We start from the raw sequence: 26827 nt of genomic DNA, 5'->3' as shown, positions 1-26827 counted from the left end.
GAAATTGAACCACTAGTGATCAACTCATTGTATGTGCTGGAGCTTTGGCATTACTTCACATAGTACACAAAATGAATTGTACAATGCTTCACTGTCTAGGTCTGCTACATTTACAGCGATGACTGCCCTGGTCTGGGGTATGCTCTCCCAGGGTCCCTAGATTACTCTGGATGGCTGAACGAATGCCTTTTGTTACTTATGCATTGTGGCAGATCAAGTCCACCCAACAATGCTGTACCTTGATGGCTAGGGCTACTTTCAAGGTGCTAATGCACCCATCCACAGTGCCAGAATTTTGGATGGTTTGAGGAACACGACAGAGACACATTCCATGACTTAATGGATTAACATCTTTTCAAGCCCTTCTAGTACCTTGTTGAATATAACAGGGTAGGATATACAAGATATATGAAGTGTGTATGACTTACCAGACTATCCAATCAGAACTAACTCCAGGAGATTTTAACATAACTGTGAAGTGTTTTGCTTACTTTGTATATCCACCCCCTCCGGTGCTCTGCCTCTGCAGGAGGTTTTCTTCCACAGGGGATGTCATCAATTGGCATCCTGCCCCTCATGCTAGAGACTGAGATGCTGCAGCAGGTTTTCTTCCACAGGGGATGTCATCAATTGGCATCCTGCCCCTCATGCTAGAGACTGAAATGCTGCAGCAGGTTCTCTTTCACAGGGGATGTCATCAATTGGCATCCTGCCCCTCATGCTAGAGACTGAGATGCTGCAGCAGGTTCTCTTTCACAGGGGATGTCATCAATTGGCATCCTGCCCCTCATGCTAGAGACTGAGATGCTCCAGGAGGTTGAGATCTCAAGCTGCATTGCAGTTGTGATGTAACAGCATTTACATCGTGTGACCGTTACGCCTTCAATAAATGTTTTAAATGAACGCTAATGCTTTGTATCTCCTGGAATAACTGTATGAATAGAACAATGCAGCATGCAATTATAACACACCAGGGGGCATAGCACTGTATTGAATGAGGCACTGAAAGGCTTTGACATTTTCTTTGTTTTCTGTTCCCGTCCCAGTATATGATGGTTGCAATCATTCTGCGTGGTTCTTATTGTAATCACGCAAACATTCGTATTATATTTGTTTCATTTTGATATATCTGTGTTAAGGAACTTTGACTTCGAGCTCAGGAACTGTTCTTCCGTTCTAGTTGCCTGCCATAGACATCAGGAATGTAGGGCAGATCAGCCAAAGTGTCTTTCTACTAATAAGTGCCAGCAGCACCTCTAGTGCACGACAAGCAAAACAAAGCAAAACAAAAGGTTTCTTGCTCTACTTCTATGACGGCACGTTAGCTGATCTAGCACATGTCTGTAGCAGGTAACTTGTGAGATATCAAGCCTCACCAATGTGTATTAAAAACATGCCCGGTAGGTATTAGGAATAATCGGACACCAACACAATCGCAGTCAACAAGAAAAGTTGTATTACTTAACTTCTAATACAGTAGCAATACTATATTAAGCCATAAGAGTCAGATAATAGATGTTACCTGTTCTCCTTGGGGAGTCGGGCGGCTGGAGTCTCTCTCTATCCTAATGTTTCCTGTGGGTACCTGAGCTTCACTGCCATGCTCGTTAATTCACCTTTTTATTTCTTTAACTCTTTCCTGGCCTCATCCTCAGTCATTGTACTGGCTGGGAAGAAGCAACAGATGGCAACGGGTTGCGCTGACGTTTCAATGATCTCTTCTGATTTCCATTCCCATAACATTCAATGTACTATAACACAGCCATGAACAACTGGCAGCTTATCTTGAGTACAGAGTCAGCCATAGAAAGATATTAGCCCAATACATGCATACAACAGTACATTTCTCAGCAAGAACAAGTTAGACTATTAAACTGATCATTAAAAGTGTATGAAAATACTAAAATGACTGAAAGTACTGGATCTTACAAAGCAGAACCGCTCCTGAACTCAAGTGAATGCACCTACTCTTTCATTATAAATAACCTAGAGATGGGCTAATGCTCACTGTGTTGCACAAGCGTCCATGACGTTCAGTGTTTACTTTAACATACAGAGGCTGAGCATAGGCAGTTTATAGACTGAGAGCTTTACATCTGACATGCTTGGTAAAGAGTATGTTGCTTCCAATGTCATTTGAATTGGTTTTTCAAACCCCCTCTCTCTTGTATGCTTGGACTGTTTGCTAGCCACGCCACATATTTTCCTGCTGGGTTGTAATGCCCTTATCTGCTCTGTAATGGGAGTATAGCTTTAGGTGTATCCAATACGCTTGGCTATAAAAACAAATGTTCGCTGTATTGTGGATAGTTGTGACCTCCTTCATAAACTCATTAACAGGACTGATGTAACTGTATTTCAAAGGTGTATACCCTTGTAACTTGTAGGCACGTTTTATGTCACATAGAGTACAATGTCGCGTATCCGACCCGCTGTGGACTGGGATATAGGCCGACATATGACAAAGTCGGATTTGGGAACATCTATAGAAAATGCATTTACACATCCATAAAAAGGTTAGCGAACAAAAGCAACACGCAAACTGCTTTAAGCATGTTTTGCTTTAAAAGTAAGCAAACGTAAACGAGATTAATTAGGCTCAAATACACAATGTTGCTATGCGGTTTGCTATTAAGCCATCTCCATGCAAAGCTTAAAAAAAAACAAACAAACAAAAAAAAAAAAAAAAACCCATTTACATGTCATGTACAGTACGTTTGCAGGCGAGGTAGTGTATTTGTGTAATGGTGTGTTTTTTTGTTGAAAACAGCTGACTGGACAAGTGATTGATGGTGCGTCGAGTGACTGTCTGCGCAGCTCACTGACAGACGCACACAATTTTCCCCCTTAAAAGGTTTTTTTCGACCAACGATATCTTGGCCAAGATGCGTAATTTTTGTTCCATCGCGGAAGCTGCATTTTCTATCAATGCCATTACTCTCGTAGCTTACTTTTAATATTTATTTATTTATTTATTTAGCGAGGCGGTTAATTGTTCACGCGGGTTATGTAACAGTCGGATATGCGACGTTCCACTGTACTGTATATAACCTTATCTAGTTTTTTCATATTAAATTCAGGTTTGCACCCTCCCTCCTGTATCTCACTGTAAAATTGAGATCTTTATAAAGCAGTTGGATGAGTGCAAATTCCACTCAGCCTTTTTTGAGCTCTGCCCTGTTTTGTTTTCTCATTGAAATGCTCTCTTTGATTCAGTCCTCTAGCCCCTTTCGTACAGTGGTACATTATGCAGGCTGAAAGCACTCTTGCCATCTATACTATTATTTGGTCTCCTTTGAAGTAAGCTTTTTGATAGTCATGCAGCGTATTCATCTCAACAGGACATTTCTGCCCTTTACAGTACTGTGTAAAAAACAAAAGCAGCAACCAGGGCTATACCTGTTATTAGCATTATTCTTTTTCATTAAACAAGAACAAGTTTGGACTGTCTGTCCACAGCTGGAAGTATTATTTGAAAAGTCTTAAAGTACCTCCTGTTTTTTAAAAGCAGAAAATGGAGAAACACACACCTTTTAAAGACACTGTGAAGGTTTCTGTGTATTTCTCCCTTTATAGGGGTCAATTAAAGAGTATGCAGGTTCTCATTATTGTGCTTCTTATTGCAGTGGCTCAAATGTTATAACACGAGAAAGGCCTGGTAAACGTGATAAGATGGATGCAATTACAGTAAAATTGGAGCTAAAATAAACTCATTTTGCATTTATGATGCAGTTATAATGTGCAGTCTGTTTGCACTGGTCTACTGGAGAACCCCTCTAGATAGGGTTGTTTACTCAAAACGACCCTATTACCTTGTTAAATTTTATGCAATCACCAGACACAAGAAAGAACCACAATGGAGTTGTTTGAGAAATTCCCTCCAAATTGGATAAAGCAATTTTATTAGCCAATATAAAATTTTAGTGCTTGGCTATAATAAAGGTAATATAAGACGAAGAGAGCTTATCGTTGGCAGGTGGACCATTCATTTTGAGAGGGAGCAAGTCTGTGCTATGAATAATATTGTCCTAATTTTATTATACTTTTCTTTTAAATATTTTTTTTTAGAATTTACTGTGCCCAATTTTTGTATCCCTGATTTTCTCCCCAATTTGGAATGTCAGAAAATTTTTTTCCCCTCAGTGCAGAAATTCCTCACCCAGCTCAGGAGAACTGAAGGTTCAGTGGGCATCCTCTGATCCCACAGTGAGCCAGCTTCCACTTTTACACCAAGGAACTCGAGACAGCATGTCTAGGCATGTGTAACTGGCCAATTGGTGGCATGAGGCATTCTCTGAATGAACTGAGCAGGGAGTACAGCAGTAGCTACGGTTACAGTTGCCGTGGTGTTGTAATACATCTGTGGTAGTGGCGTCTGCATGAGGGGAGGAGGCCAGTGGCTCAATATACAAGCTCAAAGAGGAGACAGTGTGGAAGGGATCTCAATAGTAGCTGTGCTTTTGGTAAAGAACTTGGACTTCTATTTTCCTGCAGCAGAAACATCTCTGATCACTTGTCATGTCCCTTAAGGTTAGTCACAGCAGTTTTTTTTTTAATAAAGTGTAACAACTTTTAACAACTGCCAAGCTGTGACTACCCATAAAGAACCATGCGTCTTTAGTTACAATGGATGGGATTTCTTTTTTTACAATATCAGCAAAAATCGCATATGATAGAAGCACAGTACATGTCACCTTAAGTTACATCTCAAGTGGCTTAAATGAAGCTTAGAGCTGAGGCTTTAAGTGTCAAGGTATCAAATCCCTCCAAGCAGTATCTACAGCTATGGCCAAAAGTTTTGCATCAGCTAGAATTTTAGGATTGAGACATTAACAAAAAAAAAATATATATAAAAAAATAACAAAAACAACTGTATGAAAATAATTTAGATCATTTATTAAAGTCATGTAATCAAAGAAATTACAAAATTAAATCGGAAGTCTACAGGAATCCATAATAGTAGTACAGTATTTCATGTTAGAATTTTTTTCATTTTTGTCAGTTTTCCATTAAGTATATGGAAAGCTACAAAGCTGAATCCAATTCAATATGTTAAAGTATCATTAACCAGCAGGTTTCATTCAACTTTATGGAGCAAAATGAATACATTCTATAGAGTGATGCAAAACTTGCAGCCATAACAGTAGCTAGAGAAAGAGAAGGCTACTGTTATTATTATCACTGCCTGTACAAAACTTCAAACACGTTTCTGTCTGTTTCAAAAACAGGACTTGGCTTTATACATTGATAATTCATTCTTACCTTCAAAAGCTTGTTGTCTGATTAGTTTTGTATCTTGTCACTATTTCATACTGTTTGTGTCCTTTTCCTTTTCTTGATGGGCTAGTGGTGTTACAGGGAGACAGGCTATCACTATATTGGGTTAGGTGTTTAGTAAGGTGTACCGCTGCAGTAAATGTAGTGTGGTGTGCATGCACAGGTAGATGGCTGCTCAGTTAATCTTGTAGAGCTGTTGTTCCTTCCATGTGGTCCTCTAGGGGTTGTGGGGGATCTTGTTGGTTCAGTATACAGTATCAGTGCATAGCAAGCCCTGCTTGTGTAATTTCAGAACACAGAGCCAGTAGTTTTGGAGAGTGAAATGAAGCTTGTATAATTTTCCTAGCTGATTAATGATCCAGAGTATATGGAAATATTATCTATGGGAAATAAAGGAACTGTTAATAGGTTCAGTTGGACAAGCTATCTTCTACTCAGATTACACCTGATTTATTTCAGCAAGTTTAAATTCTAAATATTCAACAGAAACTCACTGCAGAATATAGTACATTATATTAGTAGCCGCAGTAAAAAGTGATGGATACTATAACAATCGTGCAGTGCTTGCAGCAGTTTATCGTTTGCCAGAAAATGTGAAGACTCGACAGTGTTATCTGGGTTGCAGTTGTCTCTTTCTTCAGTAATTTTGGTTTCCGCATTCAACCAGTTTCTTAAATGACTGTAATTATCATAATATATGAGTCTGTGTGTGTGTGTTATATACAGGTAAATGTAATATATGACTGCATTTTAAAAGTAACAGAGCAACGACAATACTGAAAAGCCGTATATATATATATATATATATATATATATATATATATATATATATATATATATATACACACACACACACACACACACATATATATGTGTGTGTGTGTGTGTGTGTGTTAGCCCGTGTAGTTCAGGGGGCGTGCAGCAGTCCTGTCAATTAGTACCTATTTTCTCTTTAAGCCCTGATCACTTGTACCTTTGCTGTCTAGTGTTTCGTTTTTGTAGCAAACGCTCAGATGCCGTCTTTTCGTGCTTCACCTCTAATCTACACTTCGTTGCCTTTCACTGGAGGTCAATTCTCTGCGCAGCACTCCCAAGATATTATAAAATATTTTCATACCTGCTCCGGTGCTGCTTCTCATCATTCAGCTTCTCCATTCGGCTGCAGGAGCTCCAGCGTTAGTCTTTCCTCCTCTGTCCAGCCTCCAGCCCAGCAACAGCACCGTCCAAACCGCAGTTTCATTTCTCAACTCGTCCTCGTCTTTATTAGACAGACTGGCCCTCCACTAAAACCTCTAAAGCTCCTTCAACAAGACATCGACATTCCCGTCGTCAGCGTTTGCCTTGCCATCGCTCCTCTATTTAATCCACCATAAAGATCTGTCAGCTGAACATTCCTTTACTCTTCGCTTGCAATCACACGCCCCTCCACCGCTCCCAGAGCCAGCACAAATTACCGTTCCTTCATAAGATCCTGCCATGGATTTCTATTAGCTACGTTCAACGTTTTAAAGACCTATCCAGTCAATTTCATGCTCCATTTCAACATGAGGCGGCTTGTGCTTTTGACTGGTCACAACATGCTCCAACAACACTGCTGTTCTGCAACTTTTCCACCGGCGCCTCTCAGTCCGTGGCTACCACGGCAACGCCCTCATTGCGTGACTGCAGGGAGTGGTAAGTCGCCATGGTGACCAGGCAGCTTCATCCGGCACTGCGAGCTCCCAGCCTCAGTACTGCAATCTTCTGGCTTGCTGCTGCCACACTTTCACAATCTGTGAGGGCTCATTCAACTCGCCGAATTGTGACATCTAAATACTGTGTTAACATATTTGTATACATGACTAACTGTCCTATAACATATAACGAAGATATTCAAATCTAAAAGAATATGCAATTGTTGTTCTACACCGACAAGGATTTTAATCACAATAACCAAATATCTCTACCCGGCTTCACTCAAGCCAATGGTTAATTCTAATCATAACCGCTAGATGGCAGTATAACACCCCAAATTTTATACAGTCTTTAAGCTGGTTTGCTATCACTGTGAAGCTCGCACGCTCCAGCCTTTCTATACATTCCTGCAGTTTGTTGTCACTCCGAGGGATTTGCAGGAGTCCCCCTCCTCCTCAACCTTTTGTAGCAACTGACGTTCTCCAATTTCAACTCTTCCTCTCTTCAAGGACCTGGTCATGAAGCAACCTTACTCAACTGTTTTTGAGATGCTCAATATCTACCATCATAGTAACGTCCTGCTTCCCTGCATCATGCATCCATTCCTGTGACTTATTCCTGTTCCCAGATTCGTGTTTCCTCATCTGGCGCTGCTCCTCCAATCTGACCAGCTTCATCAAAGTCATCATTTCATCAACGTGAGCCACTAATCAGTCATGGAACCATGTCCTACGATTTATCAACATTCCAGTCAATGTCCTCCTATCCCCAATAGACAATAAACTGCTCCTGACCAATCAATAGGTTTTGCAGACGCCTCGGAGCAACACATTCTTCATCCTCTCTGGTTCTGCATCGGTCTCAGATCTCTGCAATCTTCATCTCTGCCCAAAAGCAGCCCCATCTCTGGCTCCATCTAAATCTGCCTTAACACTGAAAGACCAATATCTACTGCATTCAGCAAATCCCTACTCTCTGCAGCAGACCACCGCACTCTACCGATGGTAGTCCTCCATTCTCTATTGCAGATCTCAGATTCAGCAGATCTCTACTCTCACAGCTGGGCCTCTGCACACTACTGACAGCATTCCATTTTTCCTTTCCGTTTTCTTCCTCAGACCTCTGCTTTGTTCAGCAGATCCTGCCCTCTACTGTTAATCGCTCCTCACTACAGCAGATCTCCACTCCCTCTTCAGATCAACTCACTACTGCAGCTGCAAAAGTCACTCTAGTTTAGTGTTTAAATCTGCAACTGCACTTCTCCAGAGCCTACAATGCTCCAGCTCTCCTCCAATACGCAGATCATGGCAGCATTCCCACAATCAAGGCTAACATTAATCCTCATCTAATCAAAATACAGGGCACTTCCTCAGCAATCCTATTAATCCCAAACCAGCATTAATACTTGGTTTGAGACGTGGTACGAGACTGGAAATCTGTCTTGATTATGAGCTAAGAATTTCCACTATTAAGAGAATAACTGGCGTTGCGAAACCCAAATCTCTGAATGTGAGTTTACTTTTTCCATTTCAAGCAGACATGATAGTAGCAAACAGCTGATCGATCCTGTATTAACTAACACCTTGAAAGACGGCATCTCATCTCTGCCCTCATTTCTAGAATATGGGGTGCAAAGGCGCCATGCTTCCCCAGTAGCCGATTCATGTTTGTTCAGTCCAGCTGCCACCTCAGCCCTCAGTTCCAGCTTTCCTTCTGCCTCTACTTTTGGTATCCAAGTTCAGTCAGTTGGTCCCATTTGCTTCCACAATCCCCATTCAGCTTCTCCAGGTGCTATTTGACTGAATCCTACTCTCAGTAACCTCCTTCAATCTGCTCAGAATTACATGCCTGCAGCCCTCCACCTTCTTCAAGAGCTCCTATTCTACAGCCTGCTCATTGTCTTCAATCCTCTGTGCCCAGATTCGAATAATCTTAGCCTTTCAATCAAAACCTGGCTCTCATGGTCCATGCTAGGGATTCTCTCCAACTCCCTCCAGTCTCTCCATACCAGCATTCTGCCTGACCCTCTGTGGGATTCTTAAGAGCTTTCCCCCTGCCTCACCTTCCTGTCTGTCTATATCAACATATATTCTCCATTTGCTAATTTCTACTCTTCAAAAAAGCTGCTTCTCCCCCTACAATGATTTACCCATGGAGATCAACTGCCTCTTGGCCACCTTCCATGCTTACTCCATCACTTGGCTGCATACCTCAAGACGGATCAATTCAGCGCGGTCGGTCCACTCACACGTCAAGTATCAAGTCCCCTATCTCCCTTTTCAAGGTATCTTCACAGCAGGAACCCCCCCCCAACCCCCTTCCTCAAACCCCCTATTCATTGCTTCCTCTCACTCCTATCATCACTCACCTTCACCCTCGCCTCCGAGCAGACCTCCCTTTATTTCTCCACCCTTGCCTCCGAGCAGGCCTCCTTCCTCTCCACCCTCGCCTCATGAGTAGGCCTCCCTCCTTGACTCCACCCTCTCCTCTGAGCAAGCCTCCCTCCTCGACCCGTCTCTCCTCCAGAGCAGGCCTGCCTCCTCTCCACCCTCACCTCCAGAGCAGGCCTCCCTCCTCTCCACCCTCACCTCCAGAGCAGGCCTCCTTCTTCTCCACCCTCACCTCCAGAACAGGCCTCCCTTCTCAACCCGTCCCTCTCCTCCAGAGCAGACCTCCCTTCTCTCTTCCACCTTCACCTCCGAGCAGACCTCCCTCCCCTCCAACCTCACCTCCAGAGCAGGCCTCACTCCTCGACTCTACTCTCGCCTCCTCGCAGACCTCCCTCCTCTCCACCCTCGCCTCCTCGCAGGCCTCCCTCCTCTCCACCCTCGCGTCCAGATCAGGCCTCCCTCCTCTCCGCCCTCTCCTCCAGAGCAAGCCTCCCTCCTCGACTCTCTCCCCCGCTCCCCTTCCCCCCAGCCCGATCACGAATGTGGAGGAAGCTGCTCCTCTTCTGAAGTGGATTCCTACATTCATTCATCCTTCCCTGATATAGTTGCTGCTCCTTCTAAAAACACTAGCATGCCCGGAGTGGGGGCTACCTGTCTGTCGGGGCCACTAGAGGTTTTCCCCTAATCAGCTTCAAGGGGTTTTTTCCTCTCCTCTGAGCAGCAGGTATACACATAGTCACATCCCACTAAATTACTAACTATCCTCCGGTTTGTCCCGTTTTTCCTTTTAGTCTTTTGTTTGTTATGCGCTGGCATGTGCTGTCTTTTGTTTGTCTCATGGTGTGGGAGATTTGGTGAGGAGCCGGGGGTCCATCCTTTTGGGGGGCAAGTGATCTCACTTCCCCGACCTCAGGGCAGGCTTCAGCCTCCCTTCACCTTCAGGGGTGTTCTCACCATGTGAGTCAGAGCGGACCCCCGGCCACACTCTGTTCTTTCGCAGCTCCTGCGCTTATCTTGCCTCACTCAAGGCTTTGTTCTATACTCTGTCTCTGTTTGGGATGTGGCTAATCATGATCGAGTCCCATACTAACCTCTATGCCTTGTTCTTATCTCAGGTCCCAGGCAGCGTGAAGTCTCGTCCAATTGGGGGTCTAATGAGCTCCCCTTTACAGAAGTTTCAGACGCTGGGTACCTCTCCCTCTCTATCTCCTTTCGTGACCCGGTCTTCCGGGACCGTCTTCCTCTCAGGGGCGGCTCCCCGAGTCATAACCCTCATATGTGTTTTCGGTTGCTGGGTCGTGTTGACATTGCCAGTTAATTGAGGAGTTCAATGATGTTTATTTCTGACTTTCCCGGTAGAAGTTACTTTGTTGAGTAGGCTATTATCACTCCCCCAGGTTTCCCAGTGCGAGAGAGACCTTACCGGATCCTAGAATGTCAACAAAGTGGCATTAGCAAGGAAGTATTGGGTGATGCTCGAACTTGGGGTGACTGAACCTTCCAGGAGCGAGTGGTGCAGTCCAATTGTGATAGTTGCCAAAAAGGACTCCACTAACCGCTTCTACGCTTCTTGATAGACTGGGAACGCCTATGTTCATCTCCACTTTGAACCTAACGAAGGGATACTAGCCTTAAACAGCAGCTCTAGAGAGAAAAACACATTTTCAACTCCCGAAGGGCTGTTTCACTTCAAAACCATGCCATTTGGACTACATGCATTTTGTCGTGTCTAAAAACTGTTTGTTTGTTGTCGTTAGACGGCTAACACGATCTGGAGCTGTCGCCAAAGGCCAGCCCAAAACCTGGTCAACACTCTACTTGTTTTACGAGTAATTGTGCACCATGAGAACTACAGCACTCACTTGGGACTTGGGACCGTGTTTGCGTTTATTGTGGGTGTTTAAATACCGTGTCTATTATTTCGGGACAGACCCTGTGGATTTAACAGAGGACTACGCATCGCTGTGTATTGCCTGTTCTCGTTATTGTTTACTATTGTCATCAGACTTTAGATTATAAATAAACCCATCGTTTCACCAGTTCTTTGTTGTTTGTCCTTGTCTTGAGCACTGCATCACCCCTACACCTGCACGCTGCAAACCACTTTGCCACACTGCTACTTAAAGTAAAAGTCAACAAAACGTCATCCTATCACTTATTTTGTGGCTGTATCAGTGCTTTTATTAAAATCAACATGGAGGCCTGTGGCAGAGCAAAGCTCTGCCCTTTAAATTGGCAGGGATGGGGTTAACTTCCCCTACCTGCCTGGGTTTATTATGTTCAGGTGGCTGGGGTTGATTAGTTGATTAGGTTGATTAACGATCAATCAGCGCCCAGCCACCTGATATAAAAGGAGGCCTCTGCTTCTCATTTGGGAGAGAGGGAGCTGAGGAAGCAGGTTGGTTTTTTTTGGTTGTGTAGAAAGTTTGAATCCAGTGAAGGCATTGCCCAGCCTGGAAACTGTTATTTTTGTAAGTTTTGCTTTTTATCTTTTTTGTGTTCAAATTGCTTTGTTTTGGCCCTTGTGCCCTTTCATTTTGTGTTTATTTATAATAAAATAGTTATTTTTTTTGAACTGCAGTCTGTCTCTGGGCCTCTATCCACTCGCCAGCCTGCCACATTTGGTGTCAGAAGTGGGATAGCGCCACCTAGAGGCTCAGAGTAGTATTTTTGTTTTGTTTTGTGGAATTTTTGGGATAATTTTTTTTTTTTTTTTGAAAAAAAAAAAAAAAAATGGGAAAGAAGAGCAGACAGCGACAAAAGCAGGAAAAGCAGCAGCAGCTGAAGAAATGTAAGCTGCTGCAGCCACCGCTGGAGGACCCGGCCAGCCTCTTCCCCTGGTGTTCCTGGTGTGGGAAGGAGGACCATCGTTGGCGGTCCTGCCCAGATGTGCCACCGGCAAACTGGTGTGGCCGGTGTGAGGAGGACGGCCACAACTGGGCAGGATGCCCCTACAACCAGGCCCAGGAAGAGGTGCAGTGTTCACCCCGGGCATCAGGGGCCACCCCACTACCTCCAGCACCACCACCTTCACCACCGTCCCAGGAGATCTGGGACTGGTTGATGCACCCTGAGGCAGACCTCGTCCACGATCTCCCCATAGTTATCAACACGCTGTGGCGTCGAGATGGGGAGAGGTGGGAACAGTGGGAGGAACAACACCACCCGGCGTCCTTCCCAGAGGTTGCCCTCATGGTGGTTAATTACCTGGCGGTAGACATGGGAGATGCCCCGGTCACTCCAATAAAGAGGGGTGAGCCGCCTTCCCGAGAGCCAGAGAGGGGTGAGCCGCCTTCCCGAGAGCCAGAGAGGGGTGAGCCGCCTTCCCCCAGAGCCAGAGAGGGGTGAGGAGCCTCCGTCGTCCCCAGAGCCAGAGAGGGGTGAGGAGCTGCCGTCGCTCCCAGAGCCAGAGAGGGGTGAGGAGCTGCCGTCGCTCCCAGAGCCAGAGAGGGGTGAGGAGCTGCCGTCGCTCCCAGAGCCAGAGAGGGGTGAGGAGCTGCCGTCGCTCCCAGAGCCAGAGAGGGAGGAGGATCTGCCGTCGCTCCCAGAGCCAGAGAGGGAGGAGGATCTGCTGTCGCTCCCAGAGCCAGAGAGGGAGGAGGAGCCTCCGTCACTCCCAGAGCCAGAGAGGGAGTGAGGATCTGCTGTCGCTCCCAGAGCCAGAGAGGGAGGAGGAGCTGCCATCGCTCCCAGAGCCAGAGAGGGGTGAGGAGCTGCCGTCGCTCCCAGAGCCAGAGAGGGGTGAGGAGCTGCCGTCGCTCCCAGAGCCAGAGAGGGAGGAGGATCTGCCGTCGCTCCCAGAGCCAGAGAGGGAGGAGGATCTGCTGTCGCTCCCAGAGCCAGAGAGGGAGGAGGATCTGCTGTCGCTCCCAGAGCCAGAGAGGGAGGAGGAGCCTCCGTCACTCCCAGAGCCAGAGAGGAGTGAGGAGCTGCCGTCGCTCCCAGAGCCAGAGAGGGAGGAGGATCTGCTGTCGCTCCCAGAGCCAGAGAGGGAGGAGGATCTGCTGTCGCTCCCAGAGCCAGAGAGGGAGGAGGATCTGCCGTCGCTCCCAGAGCCAGAGAGGGGTGAGGAGCCGCCGCCGCTCCCAGAGCCCGAGAGGGAGGAGCCGCCGCCGCCGCCGCTCTCAGAGCCCGAGAGGGAGGAGCCGCCGCCGCTCTCAGAGCCCGAGAGGGAGGAGCCGCCGCCGCTCTCAGAGCCCGAGAGGGAGGAGCCGCCGCCGCTCTCAGAGCCCGAGAGGGAGGAGCCACCGCCGCCGCTCTCAGAGCCCGAGAGGGAGGAGCCGCCGCCGCTCTCAGAGCCAGAGAGGGAGGGGCCGCCTCCGCCACCAGAGGGAGCCGGGCCGCCGTCGCCGCCTCCGCCACCAGAGGGAGCCGGGCCGCCGTCGCCGCCTCCGCCACCAGAGGGAGCCGGGCCGCCGTCGCCGCCTCCGCCACCAGAGGGAGCCGGGCCGCCGTCGCCGCCTCCGCCACCAGAGGGAGCCGGGCCGCCGTCGCCGCCTCTCCCACCAGAGGGACCCGGGCCGCCGTCGCCGTGCTACCTTGGAGATTCGGGGCCCCCTCAACCAAAGAAGGCTTGGGGGCTCCGACATCAACCCCGCCCACCACCACCCACCATAACAGCCCACCCAAGGGACATAATTGGACTCTTGGGGGGAGGGTGGGGGGAAGGGGGGAGTTGGCCGATTGCGGCCAGTGTACGTTGTACATGGGGGGAGGTGTGCGGCAGAGCAAAGCTCTGCCCTTTAAATTGGCAGGGATGGGGTTAACTTCCCCTACCTGCCTGGGTTTATTATGTTCAGGTGGCTGGGGTTGATTAGTTGATTAGGTTGATTAACGATCAATCAGCGCCCAGCCACCTGATATAAAAGGAGGCCTCTGCTTCTCATTTGGGAGAGAGGGAGCTGAGGAAGCAGGTTGGTTTTTTTTGGTTGTGTAGAAAGTTTGAATCCAGTGAAGGCATTGCCCAGCCTGGAAACTGTTATTTTTGTAAGTTTTGCTTTTTATCTTTTTTGTGTTCAAATTGCTTTGTTTTGGCCCTTGTGCCCTTTCATTTTGTGTTTATTTATAATAAAATAGTTATTTTTTTTGAACTGCAGTCTGTCTCTGGGCCTCTATCCACTCGCCAGCCTGCCACAAGGCCTTTGAAATATGATCCTTCTAGAAATAAATAAATATATCCATACATTATATCTGATGATTTGATTGTTAGTTTTAAGAATGTCATATAACATTTCTTTGAGGTTATTTGTGCTATGACATACACACTGAATCGATTGAAAAGCACCATGCTTTTATTTTTACGATCTTATTTACAGTTTTATATTAAGTGTTGTATATCTTGCAGAAGTTTCTACAAACTGTGAGGTTTTTTTTTTAAACTTTGCTGCTGTGCGATCAAACCCTCTGCTAATCTTATCTTGGATAAGAGCTATGTCTGAAGAATTGACTGATAAATAGAGGTATTGCTTTATATATTGTTTAAATACACCCTGAATGTCAGGTTTTGAAGAAACATCTAAACATGTGTAAACATTATGTCTGGTTAAAGGAATCTCTGTTCCCAAGACATGCTTTTAGATTGTTTTACACTTCCTTGGTCATTTAATACACTTCCTGCTAATAAAGCATGGAAACAGAGAACTTCCTTCAACCTAATGTAGTATTAGATATCATCTGATTATTAAATGAGAACATGATAAAATGTGTTTATTTTAAAACTGCACACTTGAAACATATGTACCTAACAGAAGTGTGAGCTACAATGACTTCTTGAGTAGCCATATACCATACAGTGGAGAAAGGGTGCTTACTGTTTATGACACACTATCTGGAGAACTGATCTAGATTCAGTAGATAACTACTTGCCCAGTTGTGTATAATCTTGTTAAGAACCCTTCTCAGCACAGTGTATCTGTTCATCCGACTATAATGTGGGTTTAGGGTGCGGGTTTGTGTTCTAGCAAGAGAATTTGGGTCTGATTCTGTTATATTCTCACAGCCCTACAGCCACAGTTTTTGCACCCTAAAAATAATTTCTCATAATTTTCTGCCAAGCCGTTTGTAACATTTGCATACAGTATATATAAATACGAGTGGGGAAATATTTAATGTGTAGTTTCTGGGTTAGCCTAGGATTCAGTGAAGAAATTACTCTTAAATTAAACAACTGAATGCAGAGTACTCCACAACAGCAACAGTTTTGTCTTATTAATCACAAACCACAGCTGCATTTAATACGCTTAAAACAAACAAGTTGGTGAACAAAACACGACAATATCAGCACCAACACAGGTAGGCAACACTGTAAAATGTAATACTGGCTATTTTAAAATTTGTAAGTGTTTACATTCGGCCTTTCGTCCTAACTTTTCTAATTAATGCTCAGGTTTTGCAGGGAGGTACTGTCAAAGGTCGTGGTTCTCAAACGTTTTGATTTTCAAACTGATTTTGAATAGGAAACCACCAACTGAAAACAGAGGAGAATCGTAAACAATAATGAAGAGACGCTGCACTGCAGTACATGTGTAATGTCAGTAATATCAAAGACCACTTTATATGTGTTGCTCACAAAAGAGAGGTTTATAAATATTTTATGGGGACCCCAGTCTGGGAACCACTGGTGTAGGAGACTGTTTGGGGCCCTATACTTGTCATTTTTAAATAAAGGACCGTGTAAAACATATTACTGCACTCAACCATTCCCTTCACACAGTTTTAAGAGACTTGCTTTCATCAAAGGAGTGCTAAAATTGCTTTAAACAAGTACATGTTTGATTCTTTTCTAAGCTTTTTACATTAATTCAGGAAATGCAAATATTTCAAATACAGCAAATGTAGATATGTAAATGGTTGCTTCCTGTGCTGAAGGTCACATGTAGGGTGATTGGGTACCAGGAAGCTGCAGCAACTCCTTATCTATAGAGCAGTCATTGAAATATTGGTAACACTTTAGTTTAGGATCCAATATAAGTGGTAGTTTATATGAATAATATTGTAGCATTGCATGGAAATTAAGGCAGACTCCCACAGGACTTGCAAGTTCTTGAATGCTGCGGTTTATTAAGACGGGAATCTACACTTAACAGGTCAAGCATGCTGCTTTACCAGTCAGTGGTACAGCTACAGCTGAGCAGCGTAGCACTAATCAGACTGTGATTAATAAAATAAAATAAAGTCCAAAGCACAGTTTTGGCCGTGTGCTATGGCCAACTAAGTGCAGTCTCTGGTTTCTTTTGTTGGTTCTCTTAGTCCTGCTTCTCTCTGGCTCTCTTTTGCTGGTTCTTCTCCAATTCTCTATCTGTTCTTCAGCTCTTCCGTCTCAGAGCACATGGTTCGTCTCAGCAGCCTGCTACTGATTCCCCCCATCCAGGCCACACCCTGGTGTACCAGCCACCAATCCCAAGCAAGCATGCACGGCTTCCTGCTCTGTTGTTGCAAAATCTTATCCCCTGATTTGTGACAACAATGTTGCAACCAGGTCCCGCTCGCACGGCAAGCCGAGCTTCTGATTGGTGGCGATTGTCCAGTCTCTGATGTCCCTGAAAACCAGCTGCAGTTGAACCTTAACGCAGTTACAGCAGAGCCAGGGTCGTTACAATATAATAATATCACATTGATAGGAATGACAACATTCATTTTTCCTTTCAGCTGTAAAAAAAAATCTGCCAGTCCCTTAAATTAAAGTGAAAATAAATATCTGTATATTTCAAATTGATGTATATTGAAGTATAACATACAAGCAAAGAACCAAAAGATCTTCAACAGAAGAAAAAGAGGACCAGTGATCTTTATTTATACATATTTTCTGGCTTTTTGTAGATAACCAAAAAATCTGTGCTGATCTTAATTGTCTCTCTTGTGCCAGTGGTTCTCATGCTGGGGTCAGCAAAGGTTCACAAGGAGGTCCCTGTTAAACAGCATAAATATTTAATGTTGTGTCAGTATTGTGGTGAGAGACAGGCAGTGCTGTACATACAGATAATACAATGCAGATAAATCATCTACTTTATTGTATGAGAAGTGGTCTTTGTTGTGGTGAGAGATACTTGCAGACAACACTAAACTTAAACATTTACATTTCATTTCTCTTTCTTGTTTGTTTATGAGTTGCCTCTTCCTCAGATTTCAATTGGGGATCACTATTCAAAATAGGTTTGAAAATGATTCCACCGAACAAAAAAGTCTTCTGCAACAAAATATGGTCAACCGCATCATGATCCACAGAGCTTGTGAGTGTAAGCTTTATAGACTTCAAACCAGAAACACTTCATAAATGACCTACTTGAGTCTAAATAACAGGATAACAGTGTATGCTTGTTGTAAATATCCAGAATACTGGTCATTTATAACATTTCAGAACAGAAAGCAATATAAGTATTGTTCAAATAGAAAGAAAAGCTTTTTTTGCAATAGCCACCTGCAATGTCTCGCTCAATGTTAAAGTTTAGGGTTTTATTTAGTTGTTTACTTATTATATAACTATATTAAAATCAGTTAAGCATTATTAGAAATATGACAGTTAAATATAATTGTTTATGCTTGATTTATAAATGGATTGAAGAAATCAAGTACTGTGAAATATTCACTGCAAAACATATCTTACTTCAGCTGCATAAATTCCATTTTGGCTGTAGGGAAAACAAAATCTTGGTTTAGATAAACTACATTTCTTGTTCTATATTAATAAACATTCTGACATTTTTGTTCCTACGTCTGTAATCAATAATTTTAATACTGAAGCGTACCAACTGGGAGCACAGACCTATAGACATATATTGTTGCTGTAGGGTACATTTTAAATGCCCAAACCGCAATCAATAAAGAGAAATTAGCTATTGATTGAAAATAATTTTATAATAGGTTACATATTGATTTTCTCTTTCAAAAATTCAGATATTTCCTCTTTGGGAATACAAGAGTGCAATTACTGTCATGAAATAAAAGTGTTACATTAACTTTTTGTTTCTTTGTGAAATTATTAGGTTAACATCTGACTGCACAGCTTTATGTGTTATCAGGGTCAGCCTTTAATTATTAGAAAAGCAATTTTAAAATGAATGCGATCAGTATATAAATGTTTAATAAGGAGATCTGCTTCTGGTCACAAATGGAGTTTAGAAAAAGGAGCATTCAGAACAGAAAATAGGAGACACTTTTTTACACAGAGAATTGTGAGGGTCTGGAATCAACTCCCCAGTAATGTTGTTGAAGCTGACACCCTGGGATCCTTCAAGAAGCTGCTTGATGAGATTTTGGGATCAATAAGCTACTAACAACCAAACGAGCAAGATGGGCCGAATGGCCTCCTCTCGTTTGTAAACTTTCTTATGTTCTTATGTTCTAAAATATTAATAGAAGCTTCAGTGTGATATTTTATGAGTTTGAAGATACAGTTGAAGCAATGAAGATAATATAACTTTTATGAAGACATTTACAGTCTTTGAAGAGTAAGCAGCGGAGTTCCAAAAAATATAACGTTACATGTCCTCATGTGTTGCTACAACTGTTTCAATGTCGTACCTGTAAGTTTTCTTTTCATTGTAAACATCCTGACAGCTTTTTACACTTATAACTTTAAAGTCTGTTTCAAAGCTGTTTTCAATTGGATTGAGATCCTGGGATTGTGGGGGCCACGGAAGATGTCAGAAGTCCCTGTTATGCGTCTCAAACCACTTGTGCACAATTGTGGCTCTGTGGAAAGGTCCATTAAAGTCTTGAATGTAGTCATCACCATCAGTGCATGCACAGCATTATTGGTTAAAGTTGGTCTGCAGCAATGCAAATGGGTAACTGCACTACAGCATTTGTTTAGCCTTCCAGAGTAATCAAAGGACCCTGGGTGTACCAGGAGAACATGCCAGACACCAGGGCCATGCCAAACCCAATCAGCTAGACAAGTCCTTATAGAGTGGCCAGAAAAAGTTATCCATGTTGGGTATTGGGAATGAAAGTGTCAGTTTTAATGGATTGTTTCATGAATGCCTTTCTTTTATGTAAACCAGCGTGGCTTTGAAGGCATGCTGTTCTGCTGGGGCTGCGGGGAGCTGGGGCAGAATGGGCACGGAGGAACCGCAGATGTGAAATCTAAAGACGGTCTGCTGGAAGCCTTCACACCGCAGAAACTGGGACGGGTCAAGCTGTTCGCTTGTGGGTCTAGCCACTCCGTAATTGTCACAGGTACAGTACAGTGTGGCCTCACATTATACCTGCTTACTTTCAAGTCCTCAAATCCCCCAAAGATTTCTAGACACAGTTTGGACATGGGTTCATCACAGAAAAACAGAAAAAAAATACATCTTTATTATCAGTTGAGCAAAACATTTCCTTTTTAATGGGTCACCCAGTATACAGTGCTAAAACAATTATATTTCAAGGTCAAAAAGTCCTGTAGCTGCCTGAATTTAATTATGCTAATTTCTTATTGTTAATCTTAAAGTGTTTCTTAGCATTTGGGAATCAATGGAGTAGAGGCACCCCATCTAAAAAAATAACTAGTTCCAGAATTTGGGTTTGAGTGGGGGCCACATTGTTTTCTGTGTAGCAGAGTAATAAAGCAGATAGGCACAACATAAAAAAGTATATGGCAAGTTATGTTGCTTCCAGTAACTGGTTTCGTAGCCATGTGTAGCAGTCCCTATAATAATGCATGTTGTTTTCAACTCTATTGGATGTTAAGCCAGATTCTGTTGTAAATGATGGGTGTCTTTTGGTTGAATGTCTTTACAATAGCATCAGGTTCTACACTCTCCAGTTCGGTCTAATAATTTGAGATGAAAACTCAGCCCATTCTGAGATGCTCAAGCCACAAGCAGAAAAGGCACATGCATTAAAACTATTGATATATTTGGGAATGTGTCTGGTAATACTACTGCCCTACTCATTTGCCAATGTGATGGAAACTTGATGGGGGAAGTGAGGGCACTAGTACATTAACAGCAAGCTGCAGTAAATCAAGCTGCAGATAAGGCTTATATATCACACTAACGGAGGGAACCTACCACAAGATCATTACAGCAAAAAGGGACACATTTGATTGATTGAAATGGTACGGCCGACTTGGGTTAAATCATACTAAGTGAAGTGACATTGCAGTTTCACATATCATATTTCTGTCAAGACAATGATGGTAAAAGGCATTGTCATCGGATGATAACTGACAATAAGAGGCATCCAGGAATTAGATTTATTACTGGTTTTAGCTCCAGAAAATGTAGTAATTTTTGTGCATTGTCACATATCAAATGATTGTAAATCCTGCATCAATGTAACGTTGTAAAGCAGAGCCACTTACATTCATGACAAAGTGCCAGACATAAAGTATTTATTGTTCTCATTCATTCTGCCCTGTGCGTTCAAATATTTACTTACTGTAAAGGTGCCGCTTTATACCCTGCCTTTATCTCACCCTGTCTTTCTTCTATATTGCTAGAAAGAAAGTTGCTTTTGCTCACAGACTCCTAACAACTTCAGTGCAGGCTGACTGGTAGGAAGGATGATGACTCCTCCAGTATTGAAGACATCCACACTTAAAAAGCAGCTGTTTAGAGAATAGCATTTCAATAGCTCTGTGGTGGACTGAATAGCAATTTTGCAATCTGATAGTGACTTTAAGGTTGTGATTAAGTTAAAGGGGTAAAATTGTGGTAGCACAATAGTTATACTTGAATGTTTTGCCTCAAAAGGTGTCATGGTAGAATGAGCCAATGGACAAAGCACTTTGTCTAGTGATGTGCTGTTAGAAAAGTGTATTGGGAATTTTCCTTGTGCATTTAGTTTGATATAATACATTTACATTAATCTGTTTTATTAACAAAATGCCAGTGCTGGCATGACCATTTTGTTTCATGTCCAAATGTTGTTTAAAAAATTTTAGGAATATTCTGTCATTTTGAATTAGCTAGAAATCCAAATAACTTGTGCCATACTACAGTAAAAACATCTCTAAGGTGAAAATTTAAACCGACACCCCACCAAATAATAAAAAGGAGGGTTAAACACTCTTCTGTGCAGTAGAATGTATGCTGTTTATTTCAGACGTTGTTTGTGAATGTGTTTCCTTTACATGCTATCTTTATCATTCAGTCATTTATACATTTTGCTATATAAATGAATATGGGCATTGGTTCCAGCACATACCTTTCAAGTTTTAGTGCAATATTAGTCATGGTACTGTAAAACACTCACACATAATCTGGGAGCGAAACATGAAAACATAAAGCAGATTGACTAACAGAAACATTATTCTTTTAATTAAAGATGATGTGCACATGTGCAAATCTAGCATGGGGTTGTGTATGAGTACACGTATTGTTTTAATAAAAATGAGATGCTGTTGAGTGCTTGTTTCATCAATGCTGTTCTTGTTAGACGCCAATGGAAAGTCATATTGCCTAAAAATGAGTCAAAATGCAAGCTAGACATGAGCTAATAAAACTTGGACAAGATTTACCATATTTCAAAGACCAGATGCTTTCTTAGCTCAATGCAGAGTATCATTTTAAACAATTCACAGGTCATCTGCGTTATGAGTTGCCATTTCAGACAATTAAATGGGAAATTTAAAGATGCAGGGTCACACAGTCATGGTAAATTTGATAGTTTTCTATAGGTAACAATGGCCTTACACATGTAAAAATATTACTGTATGTGTTAGTACATCTTTGCTATAACATGCTGCACTCAAACATTAGTTCTGTTCTTTCATTCTTGTAATTAAAATAAGACAAAACTAAATTAAGTGAGATTGTGGAGAAGAAATAGACAAATATTTCAAGGACCTGTCTGAGACTGTAAGGTGTAAATCTTTCTAAATTTCTTTTTAATCACAATCCCATGTCATTTTGCTCATACTTGCATTAAAAGGCAACCAAAAAATCCTACACACTGTCTTAGCACTCACTTTTACAAAGCCAAGCGAGCAGAGAGCATGGTAAACCTTTTATCATGAAACACATTTTACAGAATCCCGCTGCTTTGAAGTTTGGGTCTCACAAAAGAGGCCAGTTATGCTGGATCCACCTCCAATTATTCCTGTCGTGGTATCCTTTGTCATTAAGATGGATAGAGACATGATTTAAGACTCCTGTTTAAAAAGTAGTTTTGATGTTCAGCTTTAGCCCTTTTTTCTAAAGCGAGTGCTTTGTGTGCCAGACAAAAATGGTAAGATATGGATTTGCACACTAGGTGGCACTGTAGGACTGATAATTCCTCATGGTGGGCCGTATGTCTTAACAGGTACAGCACAACTATAATTTACTAATATAGCTGAAGCAGCGATTACTGTTATCTTTTAATAGATTTTTACTGGAAAATCAGGTGTCTGTTAATGTGTCCAATATCTCAGCATGTTGACAGAATTTAATGGACTCATCATTGTCGACTTACACACACTGCTCTCTAACTAAAAGAACCATTTAAAGATTGAGTTAGTATTGCTCGGACCGGCATATATATATATATATATATATATATATATATATATATATATATATATATATGTATGTGTGTGTGTGTGTGTGTGTGTGTGTGTGTGTGTGTGTACATTGCCTGGTATTACTTGATACAGACGCTTAGTAAATAGACACCACATTAGTAAATAGACAATCCAAACTGTTTATGAGTGACCTCTTTCATATATGTATTGTGTGTTGAAATACACTGTGTGCTTCTATGCAACATACACTGAATATATAGCATGTCATCCTGTGATATCTCAGGCAGTTCCATATGGATGTGTTTTGGATCCATTGTCTGTATTCTGGGTATGATGAGTAGTACAATACCGTGATGAGAGCGACAGAAGGATAGTTATTACAGAACAGTGGTCTTCTGCAATGCAATGGGAGCCTTCTTCTGGATGTACCTGAACATACTGAAATGCATAGGGGTGGTATTCATTCTTATTATTTAATATTGGAATACTGGGTTTAAAAAAAAAAATGGCACTATGTTTTGTGTTGTATTTGGTGTTGGGATCAAAGGAATGGAACGGGCAATTCTTTTGTATTGGAATTTAAGGTCATTTTGAATTAATGTTTGCATATTGTATCAGATTAGAATGTAAAGATTAGGTGTTCCCTCAACATATTTTGTTTCTCTTTTCTCAAGAGAGAGGTTCACGTATTGCAAGAAACAGGTCTTTTGACATTGAATTGACTCCCGGGTGAGGGTGCCATCACAAGACTTTTGTTTTATAATCAACTCCATATGTGCTTTCATGCTCCTATTGAGTGTCACGTCAGATTACCTCTCAATGTGCTTTTATGACATGCCCTAAATCTTGAAACCTAACCTCACAGTTTTAAAGCAGGCGTTTGTTCCAGATCTAGGGGTTTCGTTCCATTTGTAACCCTGAAATGATTCCTCTCAGGCTTGCAGTACCTGGGTTGGATTTCAAGTTCAGGTGCAAAAGGTGGTTAGAGGCCGTGGTAAATGTTTGGGTAATCTGATTAACTTGAAAGTAAGATGTGTTCACTTTTATACAATGCCTCAGGCTAAAGAGGGAGTAGCTTTGAATTATATTGGATTTTTTTTTTTTTTTTCTGTCCCCTTGCATTCTTATGGTGTTTGCAGTCGTTATGAGTGGTTTTTATTGCAATTACTCAAACAATGTGTTTTTTCTATGTTAACTTGAAATTACCCGAAGATGCACTTCTATGCCTGGTTATTTTTCAGAATCTCTGTACCTCTATTTCATTTATTTATTTATTTTTTTATTTTTTATACCCAGCTAAAAAAACATTGCAGAATATCTGGATTTTATTGCTGGGTATTTGTTGAAATTCAAGGCACGGCTTCACAATGAATGCCGGCACCTCTTTGATGCGAAATGCTGTCACTTGTTTTATAGGCTTCCACACATTTACTTTGTGTATATATGTTTTATGTCTTTTTTTATTTTGAGTAATGAACCCACCTCCTTGTCTTAATACCTACAAGAAAAAAAAAGAAAAAGCTTTCAATGTCCCAGTTTTTCCAAGCAGCCTGACACTGAGCTAATGTCCTTTGACAGAGATGGAGCATGAACAGATCATATAAACAAGGTTGAGTGTTTCTGGCAGTCTTGTGACTCCTTTGTGCACCTACTTGAAAGTGGTACTGCCCGCCGAGCAGCCCTGTTTGCAAGAGCATGCAGTGTCCTGTGCAGCTGGTGGTGCTTTGAGGAGCACATTGCTGTGTTAATACCTTGTTAAGGCTGTTTCAGTCACTGGGTCTTTGGGAGGTCAGTGTCAGGACTGCTTTAGTGTGAACCCTTCGTGTGTCGGGTAATGCCGAGGACATGTGGAACTTCCACCTTCTCACACCGCAGGGAGAGGAGCTGCTGCAGGGCTCCCCTCCCATGGTGCTCAGCTGCTCGTGGGGTAACTCATAAAAAAAACAATATGTTTCTGGTCAAAAATAATTACTCTGATTTGGGCTGCCCTTTTTGATAAGTGAACTAGGCACATAACTTGGCAGGACTTTTTTTCTCATGTTGTATTTTGTAACTTTGGTATGCTACAGGTGTTTAAAAGCTGCTTGATGTTTTAGCCTGTGTGCCTTATCCCTTTCCTTTCTCGGACACATCCACTAACACAAGACAGAGCTGAGCTTTAAAATAGGCCAGTAATTAGAACCATCATTTTTTTTTATGTTATTTGGATTTTGCCAGGTAAAGGGTTATTCATTTCTTATGCAAATTATTACGTTTCCATTTTATATATATATATATATATATATATATATATAATATATATATATATATATATATATATATATATATATATATATATATATATATATAATAAAAAAGGTCTCCTTGCTTTTTAATAATAAAAATGAAATATTAATAATATTTACATCATGACACACAATTATATACAATGTGTGTTTAATAATATGTTAAGGTTGACAAGTTTTCACAGATGAATTCCAGCTTGCTCTCTTGAATATAGCTCGTATCAAGCTGCTATTGTTTCAGCCCCTTCATGTATACAGGTCCTGGTGAAATGCTTTGTGTAGATGGTGTACATTATAAATCTCACTTGATATGAAAGGAAATAAACTCAGTAATAAGGAGAGACTTTCAAGTACGTGAATTATGTATCATAACAGGAATACAGCTGTAAAATATGTGAATTGTAATTGATGTCCATTGCAAAAGCATTGTAAATTCTACCTATTTAACAGCTTTTTAAAAATGTATTTATTCTTGTGTCTGCATGTTTTTTCAAAGGCTTTCTTCTATTTTTTTTTTTTTTTTTTTTTCTGTAATCCCTTGGCTAATTTCTCCATGCTGGTTGAGTGGTCAATTTTTGCAGTCAGTAGGCTTTTAAGGTTAGTCATAGGCCAGGAGTGTTTGTGTCCTAATACCTGTTTAACTGTTTAATACCGTTTTCGGTTTCATGAAAGCTATGCTTAGCGCTTGAAAAGAAGATTTACTATAAAAAAATTAATAAATAAATAATTAAATTAGAAATGTACAGCCAATTCTTAAATTCCAAGTCGCTAATATGAAAGCCTATAATGATTTCCAAATATTCAACATATGATACAACAAGCGCAAGTGTACAATGAACCTCTTTGTACTTGGAGGAGCTGTACTGCAGCCATGATTTAAAAAAGGAAAATAAAACGAGCCAGAGAAATCTTTGTAATAATTATTTACAGATGTCAGTTGTAGCATAACTCAAGTCCCAGGCGAATAGTGAAAAAAAAAAAATCGTCTTGCTTATGGTAGGTGTAAATCGCAAGTATCACATTTTAAATTTTTTTTAACCCAATTTGTATCTACAACTCTGTAGTTTAGGGATGTGTTTTAAGTGATTGTAGATATGAATCATGTCATTATGTGTCAGCACGGGTCCCCTTAGCTTTGCATGATGTTTGCAATCAGAGGGGTTCTAACTGCAAATACTCCAGTACTGCTGTATAGCTCTGCTTTGACCTGAGCTCAGGAGCTGTTCTACTTGCTGGCTATAGACATAACCCAGGCTTGACCAGCCAGAACGGTATTACAGAAGGGCAGCTGTTTAAATGATCAACATGCATTTCATGGGTCAGTTTGTTTATGGACACCGAGTGTAACATCTTGCTATGGTCTCTAGGATCCGATGACTTGGAAAGAAAGCCTGATGTTTCTTCCACAGGAATACAGAGAGAATGTCAGCATCTACATACATTCACAGGGATTGATTTATCGATGACTTTTCAAGCAGCAGCGTCTAGTTTCAACCAAGACTAATAATCATACATTTGGAGACCGGTTATTTCCTAAAAAAAGGGAATTGCTCTTCAGAGCCCCACACCCACAAATATGTATTTAAAAAATGGGTCAGGAGACAGGAGTAAAAAAATACAAAATAATACAAAAAACCCATTGTGCAACACAATACAGACATTTTTGAAATATTGAAAAGAAAGATAAAGCTATATTTTTCAAACACACATACACAAACATGAAATCAAAGTAACGGTACAGTATGCAAAAGCAATAAATTATTATTATT

At 41.9% G+C, this 26827-nt stretch overlaps 1 protein-coding gene across 1 annotated transcript in view; it reads left to right on the top strand.

Moving 5' to 3' along the window:
• The first annotated feature begins 19318 nt into the window (after positions 1–19318).
• LOC121327369 (ultraviolet-B receptor UVR8-like) overlaps positions 19319–26827 on the top strand; it is a 72983-nt gene continuing 65474 nt past the window's right edge. The window contains exon 1 of the mRNA XM_041271350.1: positions 19319–19517. Within this exon, the coding sequence (XP_041127284.1) occupies positions 19319–19517 (199 nt within the window). The remainder of the gene's footprint in view (positions 19518–26827) is intronic.

This window comes from Polyodon spathula, chromosome 2, assembly GCF_017654505.1.
Source record: "Polyodon spathula isolate WHYD16114869_AA chromosome 2, ASM1765450v1, whole genome shotgun sequence".
Lineage (NCBI taxonomy): Eukaryota > Metazoa > Chordata > Actinopteri > Acipenseriformes > Polyodontidae > Polyodon > Polyodon spathula.
This window is presented reverse-complemented; position numbering and strand designations above follow the sequence as displayed.